A 13867-nucleotide genomic window follows, 5' to 3' on the forward strand; every position below is an offset into this window, starting at 1 on the left:
TTATTTGACCTTACAGTTCCAAACTTTGTTTGTTTATCCAAGTTTAGCTCCCAGGGTCGGACTGGGGGTAAAACCAGTACTCATTACCAGGGCCCCAAAGGAAGAGAGGGCCCTTGAAAAGTATGAATCTGAAATATATATTTTTTACCTGGATATTTTCATGGGTGGGGGGCATGGGGGCCCATCAGGACTGCCTATGCATAGGGCCCGGGATCTTGTGTAACGCTCCTGTTAGCTTTAACCCTAATTATACACACTTGAACCTAATCAAGCTCTTACTAGACACACTAATCTTCCAGGTGTTTTAAGGCCAGTTGGAGCTAAACTTTTCAGGACATTGGCCATCCAGGATCTAGTTTGGAGACCCCTGTCCTAGAGAGTTGTTACTTTGCACATGCTTTTTGATCATTACAAATAATAATGTAAAATGATTTTCTTAGAATAGGAGATATGCTTTCTCTCGCATCACAAACTTTATCAGTAGTTAAGTATGTGGTCTTGAAGAGGACCCTTTTTTCTTTCATTTGGACTCGGTCTTGGACTTGGACTCGAACCTCTTTGGACTCGGTCTTGACTCGGTCTTGACTAGTCCTGGACTTGGACTTGACTTGGACTCGACAAAGCTGGACTTGACTACAGCTCTACCTCTTCAAGAACGCGTGCTTAACTTCTGATAATGCATGTGATGTGAAAGAATCTCCTATTATAAGAAAATTACATTATGTATGTGGTCAAAATTTTTTATGACTGATGCCTTGGCACAGTACACACACGCGCAAAGCTCGGGATATGACAAATGTTCCCGATTAAGGCTAGAAGGGATAGTTTGGCTCTACTGGGCATGCACACATAAATACAGCGAAATTTTTGTCATACTGTACTAGTGCTTGCATAGACTAGTCGAGCGCTGTCGGAAACAATTGACTACTCGAGTATGCATTAATCATAATGCATACAAAGTGTTTGCAAGTACGACTTGAATTTAAGGGTTACAATGTTGCGTTGAGCTGTTACTTTCTATGACCTTAATTGTGTTGCATGTAAAAAATAAAATATTTAATGTAATAATTAGGATTGGGACTGAAGCCGAATACCTTATTCGGAATGGCACGGATAATGGCTTCAAAATAATAACGGACAAGGAATAATTCTGCCTGAGTACTCAGCTGAAGCTGCACAGTCCGGGGTTTACTAGATAACAGTTGAGCCAGGGGCTCAGCGCAATATTATACACAGAACTCTAAAGTCACGAGTGTGAAGTGAATGAATGTAAACTTTACAAAATGAAAAGAGCACAAATCAAACACCGACCGCATTGCTGTTGCCTCTAGTGCATCTCTCAGAAATGAGAGCTTTGCAAGATTAATTTCACCTATAATAATGCATCAAGCATGTTATATTATTTGAAAATATTTAAAAGGCAATTATTTAAACCTTAGGCTACGATATGATACGAATGAATGGAATATGCACAGTGCGCTCACCAATCAAACAGCTGCACTGCGCGTCTCAGTCTCTCAAAAACCAAATCAGTTCTCTCTCAAGAGCAGGCTAAAAATCAACTTTGTTTACATTTTCTACTTGTCCATGTTTGCATCTTTATCTTTTGCTGGTTTGCACAGCACGCACACATTTGTTTAGTGAAGTTCACTAAAATTAAGACTCACATAAAGAGTGAAAATGTGCTCAAATTATCACTAAATGTTTGTCATGACATCTCTGCTTGCATGATAAATATTATTTTAGAAATTATTTTAGTTTAACTCGACATAGGCCTACTTGTTCAGTGATAACTACGTAAAAAATAAGATAAAAAATAAGATGCTGAATACAAAGGATTTTGAAAATGACTCACTTCCTGGTGCCAGTGGGTGGGGCTATAACTTTGAATCCTAATAGTCACATTTATAAGATCAGTATCATACAACAAACAAACCGATGAAGTTTGATCAAACTCATGTAATGTATGTGGATGTTATATACATGAATAACATTTTAAATTGTTACCAAATCCTTAAATAATTAAGTGTTTTGTTATAAATTTATTGACCTATAGGCATTTGTGAAATAGTTCTGTTTGCATCACACCTTGGTGTTCATCTGTGAGCTGAACAGTTTTACTGTTACATCCATGAGATTATGTAAATTAAGATTAATCTCAATCACAGGGTGTCAGAGGTCAGTATCAAATGAGTTTGAAATTATTATTTGCAGCACAAATAAGTATTTTTAGAATTTTTTTTAATCACTGAAACTGTCAGAAAAGGATAAGGCCTAATATATTTCTTAAGCTGTAATGAAAACAGCACAATTACCAACAACAACAACAACAAAAATAACAATTTAAAATAATTTGTTTATGGTGATTTAAAGAGATGTTTAAGTTCCCCTCTCTCTCCCTGCCTGTCTGCCACTCAGCTCATGCCCATCCCCCACTCACTCACACTAGGGCTGTAGTACTCGAGTCCGGTCTTGGACTCGAGTCCGGACTCGAGACATTTTTCTGTCGTCTCGGACTTGTCTCGGACTCTTTGCATTTGCACTCGGACTTGGCCATTGGACTCGCCAAGTCTTCTAGTTGGTCTCGACCGAGTCCAGCAAAAAAAAAAAAAAAAAAAAAAAAATCTCCTTCAAAACAAAAACACATTTGCATGATTTCGTGACTGAAAACGTGTGGAAAACGCTATGCGCGCTGCTCTCCTTATTTCCAAAGCACTCTGTAATCTGCGCTCGCGCTCCAGTGGCGTCAACCATGACTCGCTCTTCATGATGACGCAGAAGTTTAAGCAAAGAATAAATGGATTTCCAGCACTAAACATCCCTTGTAGTAGCTCTGCTAATAGATTCATTTACAAAATGGCTATCCTTGTACAACTATGATCGTCTGTTTCTCCATCTTGGCTTTGCTTTTAGTATTGTTCCGGGAAAGGATGTGCATGACCAGTGGTGCACTTACTGCGACCTGAAAAGTTTAGATGTTTCTAATTTAATTTCTACCTGTTAGATTGTGTTTTATTTACGTCTACACCCAGATAGCCTTAAACGAACCCTTTACAACAATGAAATACTAATTATTGTTGTACAGTATGGGGATTGCAAGACTACTGATTTCTGCTAGTAGATTTAAAAAAAAAAAATGCTTGAGTAACTCGACTACTCGTGGTTCATGCTATTGTAAATGAAAACACATTAAACAGTTTTTTTTTATCAATCAACACATATTTATGTATAGTCTTATGCAACAATTACATATTTAAATTTTAAAAACTTTATAATTATGAAATTACATATTTAAATTTTCATGTAACAGCCAGTATTTGTATCTGTAACAATCACAACACTTTTCGTATCTGCATTCGGATACAACATCATACAGTTACTTGATAAGACCCTTATGACTTTTTATATATTTTTTTCGTAGTTATCACTGAACAAGTATGTCGTGTTAAACTAAAATAATTATTAATTTTTAAAAAAATATTTATCATGCAAGCAGAGAGATGTCATGACAAACGTTAAGTGATTATTTGAACACGACTGAATCCATTCAATGCACACATTTTCATTACGCAGAACTCTTTAAGCGAGTCTTAATATTAATGAACTTCACTTAACAGATGTGTGTGCCGCGCAAACCAGCAAAAGGTAAAGATGGAAACATGTAGGACAAGTAGACAATGTATCAGTATCTAAGCTGATTATTAGCCTACTCTTGAACTGATTTGGTTTTTGAGAGACTGAGACGCGCAACACTGCTGTTTGATTGGTGAGCGCGCTGTGCTTATTCCATTCATTCGTATCATATCGTAGCCTAAGCTTTAAATCATTGCCTTTTAAATATGTACAAATACTATAACGTGTATGATCTATTATTATAGGTAAAATTACTCTTGCAACGCTCTGATTTCTGAGAGATGCACAGAGAGGCGACAACAATGCGGTGTTTGATTCGCACTCTTTTCACTCATAAAGTTTACATTCATTCACTTCTGGCGCTGATCCCCTGACTCACCTGTTATCTAGCAAACACCAGACTGTGTCAGCTTCAGTCGAGTATTCAGGCAGAATTATTCCTTGTCCGTTTTTCGTTTTTTAAGCCATTAACCTTGCCATTCCGAATAAGGTATTCGGCTTCAGGCACAACCCTAATTATTACATTACATATTTTATTTTTACATGCAACATAGATAAGGTCATATAGTAACAGCTCCATGCAATATTGTAATTCTAAAATTCACATCGTACTTGCCAATACTTTGTATGCATTATGGTTATGCATGCTGGAGTAGTCGATTGTTTCCGACAGTGGCAAGCACTAGCACAGTATGACAAAAACGTTGTTGTATTTATGTGCGCATGCCCAGTAGAGCCAGACGTATCCCTTCTAGCTTTGCTGCGCGCATTTGTCATATCCCGAGCTTTGCGTGTGTCTGTGCACTGTGCCAAGGCATCAGTCATATAAATTTTTGACCACAGACATGTCAGCAAAAGCAGCATTATAAAGTAAAAAAATGAAAATAAAGTACATACAAATTATTTGACCTTACAGCTCCAAACTCTGTTCTAGAGGGCCAGTGTCCTTTATAGTTTAGATCCCAGGGTCGGACTGTGGGTAAAACCAGTACTGATTACCAGGCCCCAAAGGAAGAAAGGGCCCTTGAAAAGTATGAATCTGAAATATATTTTATTTTACCAGGATATTTTCATGAGTGGGGGGCATGGGGGCCAATCAGGACTGCCTATGCATAGGGCCCGGGATCTTGTGAAACGCCCCTGTTAGCTTCAACCCTAATTATACACACTTGAACCAGCTAATCAAGCTCTTACTAGACACACTAATCTTCCAGGTGTGTTAAGGCCAGTTGGAGCTAAACTTTTCAGGACATTGCCATCCAGGATCTAGTTTGGAGACCCCTGTCCTACAGAGTTTTTACTTTGCACATGCTTTTTGATCATTACAAATAATAATGTCAAATTATTTTCTTAGAATAAGAGATATGCTGTCTCTTGCATCACATATATTATCAGTAGATAAGTGTGTGGTCTTGAAGAAGACCCTTTTTTCTCTCATTTGGACTCGGTCTTGACTTGGACTCGAAAATTTGGACTTGGACTTGACTTGGACTCGAACCTCTTTGGACTCGGTCTTGACTCGGTCTCGACTCGGTCTCGACTAGTCCTGGACTTGGACTTGACTTGGACTCGACAAAGCTGGACTTGACTACAGCTCTAACTCACACACACACACACACACTCACTCAGTCAGCAAACATACATTCCTCAAACAGAGAGACAGAGTGAGTTGAGATGTCTGACAGTTTTTTAATTTTCTTTTAATCATACAGTGTTCTAAAGTCATGAAACTATGCATATTTCCTCAGAATGATTTGATCTCTGTATGAAAAAATTATTTTAAGTGTTTGGAAAGACAATTAATGATTCCCTTTTTATTGTCATTTCAAAAAATCACCACGACAAAACCATTCAAGCTAACCAAAACCCGTTAGCAATTTAAGTTCCTTAATGTTTTTGCAACATGTAGACAAAGTTTGGTGAGTATAGTGAACTTTTCCTCTGAGGAGTATGCATTAAATCACAGCTCAATCTTTTCAAAAATCCATATTCAAATCAAAATAGCCGATTTCTTGTTGGTCGTAGCTGATGACTGTGAATTAGAAAGTTGTCCGTCTTGATAAGAACAATATACGTACCAAGTTTGGTGTCTGTAGCTAAAACTAACCCCCCCACTTTTGACAAAAGGTGGCGCTATAGAGTGCCTCTTCCACGCCCTTTTAAAAGCTTTTTCCATTGTCTAGCTATCAATAATACCGATATGTGTTTTGAGTTTCATGTAAATCTGAGGTTGTTATCTTCCTCAAAATCACCATAACAGAATATTCAAGTTTGACACATTGCCATGGCAACAATATATAAGATATCAATATCTCCACAAGAGATTTACATCGGCCATGTTTTGTAATTATTCTGATGAAGTTTGAAGCAAATCGAATAAAAATAAGATGCTGAATTCAAAGCATTGTGAAAATGACTCACTTCCAGCTGCCAGTTGGTGGCGCTATAACGTTGACTCCTTTTAGTCACATGTATACGATCAGTAACATACATCGAACAAACCGATGAAGTTTGATCAAACTCAGGTAATGTGTGTGGATGTTATTAGGCATTTCCTATTTCTAATTTTTTGCCCTAATTTCAACGCCACGCCACGTACAAACCGTTTGAGATATCAAAAATGCCCTGGCAATTTTTCATCCCCAATGTCTTGAGACACCGAATTTCGAAGCAAACGGTTGAAAGTCCTCAGAGGAGTATTTCAAATTCCAGAGCATGCTTTTTTTTAAACAGCCCTGATAGCTGACTTCCTGTTGGGCGGAGCCTATGACATGGAGCGCAAAAGTTGTTCGGCTCAATGAGATCTATAAGTGTACTGAGTTTCATTTAAATCCATGCAAGTATTTGTGAGCTATGGTTCAAGATTCCTGAATGTGTTCCAGGGGGCGCTGTAGTGCCCCTGTGCCACACCCGGATCCCAGCCTCTGCGGCGTCCTGATGGCCGCAGGTTCCAATGTGTGTGCCAATTTTCAAGAGATTTTGAGTATGTTAAGGCCCCCAAAAACCCCCGGAAGGTACATAAAAAATAAAAATAAGAATAATAAGAATAAGAATAATCCTTAGGGGAACAATAGGGCCCTGCGCCCATTGGCTCAGGCCCTAATAAACTGAGCAATTCCAAGAGGGTCCTCGCACCATCTGTGTTTGGGCCCTAATAAACGGAGCAGATACAATAGGGTCCTCACACCATCGGTGCTCGGGCCCTAATAATCCTTAGAAAATTAATAGGGCTCTGCGCCCCTTCGAGCTTGAGACCTAAAAATAAATGGAGCAGATACAAGAGGGTCCTCGCACCATCGGTGCTCGGGCCCTTAATATACTTTGATAATTCAAGCACGTTTCATTTTGCCAATGTCACATTACATGATTTTACTGATTTGCACAGGAAATTGGGCTTTTATGGAGGAACGAAAGTGCAGCGCTGCAAAAGTGGGGGGAATGGGGCACAATAATCGTTTTATCTCGATCATTGGATTTTCATAATTATTATAGGCCAAAATCGAAACTGAATCTTTTTTTTTTCGATTAATTGCATAGTCCTAATGATGTTTGCACAAATCTAAATAATGATCTGAGATCTCATCACTTGTCTGCATAAATTCAAAATCATCAACATCAATTCCATGTGACAATATTAAATCTAGAGTATGATTTCAACAATGAGTAGGTCCCGAGACATGTTGTCTAACCCCAATAGAGTTCAGAATGTCTATAAATGCTGATCCCAATGCATCTTTTTCATTATCAACAGGGATATTAAAATCACCAACTATTAAAACTTTATCTGCAGCCAGAACTAAATCAGATACAAACATCACAGGGGATGTATCATTAACATTTGTTTCTCTGGAAAAATGTAAAGCACCATTACTTCAAACAGGTTATACTTGAAGCCTGCCCTCTGAGAAATCCTAAAAACTTTGTTATAAATTGAAGCAACACTTCCCCTTTGCCTTTCAGACGCGGCTCATGTTTATAACAGTAATCTTGGGGGGAGGACTCATTTAAAATAATGTAATTATCAGGTTTTAGCCAGGTTTCTCTCAAACAGAGCACATCTAGATTATGATCAGTGATCATATTTAATGAATGTTTAATAACAATAACACCCATTAGATCCATTGTGTAAAGGTTTTTAATTTTTGATGAGTAGACTGTAGCACAAGACTATCCTACGTTTTGAAATTAACTCACTGTAAAAAAATAAATAATAATTTTAAGATGTTACAACGTTATATCATAATGTTATTGTTGTTTTACTTTTATCTCATTTTACAATTACATTAACTTTGCAATTCATCCCTTTGTGCCACCTGGCGGTAGTTTCGTGAATGGTTTTAACATGCGACTGACTTGCAGTTAACGCCGTGGCCCTGTACACATAGCGGTATTACCCATTCTGGTTGTCTACCTACTGTATATATGTATATAAATGTATATATGTATATAAAATATATACATATATTAATTTTACTAGGGTTGTGATGGTGGTAAATTGGTACAAATCTGCCAGCGTCGCATCCCTAGTAAAATTTATATGTCTTGTTTTATACAGCTCAAAAACCCTTGGGTCAAATTGATCCAAAATGATGTTTAAAAAATTTCACCCAGTTAAATTAGCAAAATTACCAAAAATAAGTCATTTTACCTTTATTTCAGAGTTCATTGAAGAAAAAGAGGAAAATGAAGAATCAAGTCCTCAAGAGAATCAGAACGCATGTGATCAATGCGATAAAATGTTTTTATGGGATTCACTTCTGAAGAAACACTTGAAAGTTCATGCAAAGAAGAAACCACATTCATGTCATTTGTGTGGTAAGAGTTTTTTGCATGTACAAAGTTTAAAAGAACATCAGAAAATACATACTGATGTGAGAGAGTACGTGTGCTTTGAGTGTGAAAAGACTTTTAGTTCAGTGAGCAGTTTAAAACTACACGAGAGGATTCACATTGGAGAGAAACTTTATAAGTGTTTACACTGTGACAAGAGATTCAATCATTCAGGAAATCTGAAAACACATGAGAGGATTCACACTGGAGAGAAACCTTACAAGTGTTCACGCTGTGACAAGAGATTCAATGTGTCATCAAATCTGAAAACACATGAGAGGATCCACACTGGAGAGAAACCTTACAAGTGTTCACGCTGTGACAAGAGATTCAGTCGTTCACTAAATCTCAAAAAACATGAGAGGATCCACACTGGAGAGAAACCTTACAAGTGTTCACACTGTGACGAGAGATTAATTCGTCGAGCAGATAGGAAAACGCATGAGATGATGCACACTGGAGAGAAACCTTATAAGTGTTCACGCTGTGACAAGAGATTCAATGTGTCATCAAATCTGAAAACACATGAGAGGATCCACACTGGAGAGAAACCTTACAAGTGTTCACACTGTGACAAGAGATTCAGTCGTTCACTAAATCTCAAAAAACATGAGAGGATCCACACTGGAGAGAAACCTTACAAGTGTTCACACTGTGACGAGAGATTCATTCGTCGAGCAGATAGGAAAACGCATGAGATGATGCACACTGGAGAGAAACCTTATAAGTGTTCACACTGTAACAAGAGATTCATTCATCGAGCATATCGGAAAACGCATGAGATGATCCACACTGGAGAGAAACCTTATAAGTGTTCACACTGTGACAAGAGATTCAGTAATTCATCAACTCTGAAAACACATGAGAGGATTCACACTGGAGAGAAACCTTACAAGTGTTCACACTGTGACAAGAGATTCAGTGTGTCATCAAATTTGATAACACATGAGAGGATCCACACTGGAGAGAAACCTTACAAGTGTTCACACTGTGACAAGAGATTCAGTGTGTCATCAAGTCTGATAACACATGAGAGGATTCACACTGGAGAGAAACCTTACAAGTGTTCACACTGTGACAAGAGATTCAGTCAGTCAATAGAGCTGAAAACACATGAGATGATTCACACTGGAGAGAAACCTTACAAGTGTTCACACTGTGACAAGAGATTCAGTGTGTCATCAAATCTGAAAACACATGAGAGGATCCACACTGGAGAGAAACCTTACAAGTGTTCACACTGTGACAAGAGATTTAGTGTGTCATCAAATCTGATAACACATGAGAGGATTCACACTGGAGAGAAACCTTACAAGTGTTCACAATGTGACAAGAGATTCAGTGTGTCATCAAGTCTGAAAAAACATGAGAGGATCCACACTGGAGAGAAACCTTACAAGTGTTCACACTGTGACAGGAGTTTCAGTCGTTCAGAAATTCTCAAAACACATGAGAGGATTCACACTGGAGAGAAATCTTACTAGTGTTCACAATGTAACGAGATTCAGTGGTGCATCAAGTCTGAAAAGACATGAGAGGATTCACCCTGGAGAGAAAGGACATCAACGCAATGTACGTGGGAAGTGTTCCTTTATGTCATCTGTTATACACAGTCAAACAAAAAACAATCAAAGTATTGCCCCATACACGCGGAGACGCATTTAGATGTTTATGTAAATATTTTGTTTTGATATATGCTTTCGTCCAGATGTATCCAGCATTTTGGGAGAATGAATTCACTATTTCTTTGGGTCCCAGAGTGAATAATCTGAAAATGACACCTTTGGGTCTTTGTGTTCTGCCAATCTATATATTTTGTGAAACGATGTCATCACCCCACTTCTCTAATATTGTCACACACCGCTACGTCATGTAACACCAACAACAATGGAGAACTACATGTTTGTGTACATGCTGCAGAAGCTACGGAGCCTATTAGCTTGATTAAACTTACTAGTAGAGCTGCACGGTGTTGGAAGACAGCTCGCATCGTGATAATTTGTCTTTGCGATGTATATTGTGTTATGGAAAAAAAATAAACAGATGACTTGAACTGCTCTATTTGGGGAAAAAAATAATGATTGGGGTGATTTTGTAGGTGAATAAATCAGCTAAGAAAATAGGCAAATTACAAACATAGATAAATATAACAGATAAATGATACAAATTAAATCAAAAAATGCTTTGTATTCTTCAGGTAAGACCAACTGTTACTGTCTGTTACAGTTAAGTCTAATAAATAACTGCTGCGTTACATTGCTGACAGAATGCAGTGTTTATAATCTAGAGATCGTAAAGAGGATGTAGCTCACGCACTGTGAAGTCAAGTGCCAGTGGATTACTGACTTGCTCCCGCGAGACCTGATGCAACAGAGAGCGGCGCGGGACAAGACTCGTGTGTGTGTGTGTGTGCAGGATGCAGGAAAATAAAAAAAGAATAATCTAAACATAAAAAATCTAAAACAAATTATTTATCTATTGCACAAAAGCAAAAAATAAACTATTTAACATAAACAATTAACAGGTGCAAGCGTATGCAGAGCTTCTATTTAGGCTTTAACAAGGATTAGTTTGTTGCATGATGAGACTGATGCGAGATACTGATCCAAAAGCACAAGTTTTGTTAAAAAGTTTAATTTCTTTCTTTAATATAGGCTAAGTGAGTTTTTCATTATTGTTGCTGTTTCCATTTAAAATAAATAAAAACATTGAACCACAAACTAAGCATTTGTTTTAAAAGTTTATTTTGGTTACAATATCCATCTTATTAGTTTTTGTTAATAAAATTCAAATGTTTAAATGCCAATGGGAATTTGTACCATTGTACTGTACATTTTATGGCTTGTGTTTTAATTAATAGGCTAATAATGAACCACATACTACTATAATTTTAAAGAAAGGGGAAATCCAAATACTTTTTTTGTGTGTTACAATGCAAATAAAACATTTTCCTTATATTGTTAATAAAAGTTCAAAGTTAAATAAGAGAGAATTTGTCATCGTACTGTTTTAGCATGTTTTGTTATTAAAAATAATGGGCTAATAATGAGCCACAAACTAAGATTTCATTTGAAGTAAGGGGAAAATGTAGATTCATTATGCATATTTTTATTAGATTAGATTAGATTCAAACTTCATTGTCATTGCACGTGGGTACAAGGCAATGAAGTATAATAGTACAGGGGAAAAGTGATACATCATAACATTAGAAAAGAGAGGAGAATAAAAACAACACCCACACTATGCTCCTTTGGGAGCAGTGTGAGAACAGGTAAAACACCGCAGCACAAAAGCACATAATCAATACACCTTAAACACACAATTTTACAACTGGAGACGGAAATTAGGGGGTCGAGGTAATCCAGCGCAGGCAATCAGCCATTTGCCATTACAGCGCTGGTCACAGACCCGCTTCTCAGACTGGCGGTACAAAGCGGCGAAAGTGGATACTGAACAAAATTCAGTGTTGTACTGTTATGTATTAGTTATATTAGACAGCAACTTGTCTTTTGTAAATCATATTTCCCATGTTACAAAAACTGCATCCTTCCATCTTAGAAACATTCCCAAGCTACGAAACATGTTATCTGTTTCTGATGCAGAAAAGCTAGTTCATGCATTTATGACCTCTAGACTGGACTATTGTAATGCACTTCTAGTGCCGCGTTTCCACCGCAAGAACTTTACCCAGGAACTGGGGACTTTGGCCTGGTACTCGGTGTGTTTCCACCGCAGGAACCAGGAACTAAATAAAGTTACGGGTAAAAAAAATGCCACTCAGAAAGTCCCTGCTGGCGAGGTGGTACTTTTTCAAAGTTCCGGAACTTTCGGGGGCGGGACTTTGGCGCTAAACATTCTGATTGTTTGAGTTCACGCAGCATTGGTTGAGTTCAACCACCATTTATTCGGATCAACATTTTTTAAATATTACTGTAATTGTGTTATGAAATGTAATTTTAAAAGTATTTCAGGCAAGAATGTAGTTGTTTAAAACTCAAATCTGTGGTTTATTTATAAAGACAGCGCCTATTTAAAAATGTGTTTCGCCGATCTCAAAAACGGTCAGCTCCACGCGACCAGCAGGAGCTCAGTGATCATCTATCCGCAGAGAAGCAGCCTCACCTCGGCTAGACCTTCTGATATGTGCCGCTGGCTCTGATGTCTCTTTAGTGGTTAAACATAAAATATAATTCGTTTTTGGTAAATCTAACAGGTTATCTTTGGTCTGTATTCAACTTACCTATATGTTAAGATGAATATAAAGAAGGCAAATGTATATAATATTTCGTTTCATTGTAAAGGCTGTATATATACACATATCTATAACTAAGTACATTTCTGCAGCTGTTATTATGGGAAAATGAAAACAAAAGGAGGCAGTGGTATTTGATAACCTATTTAGTTTTATTGTAAATATACAGAGAGGAAAATTGCAGTAGCCAAAGCGAGCTGACTGATATTATCAAGTATGCTGCTGGATTTGCGGCGTCGCGGACATTACACTCCCTAGTCGAATGCGCAAAGTCTGAACTACCGAGAATGCAATTCCTAAATCAGCGTACTTTGTATTGAGAAATGCCCGCAGACCTACGTCACCAGTCTATTTGCCTAATCTTTCCGGTACTTTACACCGCAGTGGAAACGCAGAAAGAAACAGGTCTGGGGGGAAAAAAGTTCCTGGGAAAAAAAGTTCCTGGTACAAATGTTCCGGGTAATTTAGGTGGAAACACGGCATAGGTGGTAGCCTTGCTTCTTCAATAAACAAGCTACAGGTAGTCCAAAATGCAGTAGCCAGGTCAAGAAAATATGATCATATTACCCCAATTTTACAGTCTCTGCACTGGATACCTATTAAGTTCCGTATCAGTTACAAATGATCATTACTTCCCTGTAAGGCCCTAAATGGTTTAGCTCCTACGTACCTAACTAGCCTTATACCACGTTACAATCCATCACGCTCCCTAAGGTCACAAAATGCCAGACTTTTGGTAGTTCGTAGGATAGCAAAGTCCACTAAAGGAGGTAAAGTATTTTCACATTTGGCTCCCAAACTCTGGAACAGCCTTCCTGATAATGTTCAGGGTTCTGACACACAAATGCGCATTTTATTCTTTAGCTTGGGTTAAACTAATTAATTTTACTTTGTTGGATCAGCAGCTATGCTAATGATGTCTCTATTTGTTTCTATGTTTTGCCACGGGATTTACATCCCATGGTAACTAGGATTTACACAAGCTCTTGTCTGGATCCAGAACACCTGAGAAGAGATGATGCTGACCCTCAGAGGACCCCAGATGATGCTATCCCTGAATCAATAAATAGAACTAACAAATATTGCTAAAAGTGTGACTGCATCATATAATAATTATTAATAATATTAATAATGTTCATCGTCTGGCTGAAA

At 37.8% G+C, this 13867-nt stretch overlaps 3 protein-coding genes and 1 long non-coding RNA gene across 7 annotated transcripts in view; 3 read left to right on the plus strand and 1 right to left on the minus strand.

Moving 5' to 3' along the window:
• LOC127953479 (uncharacterized) overlaps window positions 1–9836 on the minus strand; it is a 181083-nt gene extending 171247 nt beyond the window's left edge. The window contains exons 1-2 of one of the 2 annotated variants that reach the window (XR_008153230.1): window positions 9688–9832; window positions 9436–9519 (exon numbers count right to left, since the gene is read on the minus strand). This is a non-coding gene — a long non-coding RNA (uncharacterized LOC127953479). Of the gene's footprint in view, window positions 1–9435; window positions 9520–9687 lie in introns of both variants that reach the window. The other variant, XR_008153231.1, reaches the window with a different exon arrangement.
• Window positions 1–13867, plus strand: part of LOC127953360 (zinc finger protein 883-like) — a 375243-nt gene that overhangs the window by 288530 nt on the left and 72846 nt on the right. The window contains exons 2-3 of one of the 3 annotated variants that reach the window (XM_052552581.1): window positions 8293–9821; window positions 9906–10083. The exons of 1 other annotated variant lie outside the window; for it this stretch is intronic. In XM_052552581.1, the coding sequence (XP_052408541.1) occupies window positions 8293–9821; window positions 9906–9947 (1571 nt within the window). In that variant the 3' untranslated portion in view covers window positions 9948–10083. Of the gene's footprint in view, window positions 1–8292; window positions 10084–13867 lie in introns of those variants that run through there. One more of the 3 variants, XM_052552580.1, reaches the window with a different exon arrangement.
• The window catches only part of LOC127953405 (zinc finger protein 501-like), a 213031-nt gene that overhangs the window by 126318 nt on the left and 72846 nt on the right, over window positions 1–13867 (plus strand). The gene's annotated exons all lie outside the window — the stretch shown is intronic.
• LOC127953409 (zinc finger protein 501-like) overlaps window positions 1–13867 on the plus strand; it is a 212695-nt gene that overhangs the window by 125982 nt on the left and 72846 nt on the right. The window lies entirely within an intron of this gene.

This window comes from Carassius gibelio, chromosome B3 (assembly GCF_023724105.1).
Source record: "Carassius gibelio isolate Cgi1373 ecotype wild population from Czech Republic chromosome B3, carGib1.2-hapl.c, whole genome shotgun sequence".
In the NCBI taxonomy this organism is placed as follows: Eukaryota; Metazoa; Chordata; class Actinopteri; order Cypriniformes; family Cyprinidae; genus Carassius; species Carassius gibelio.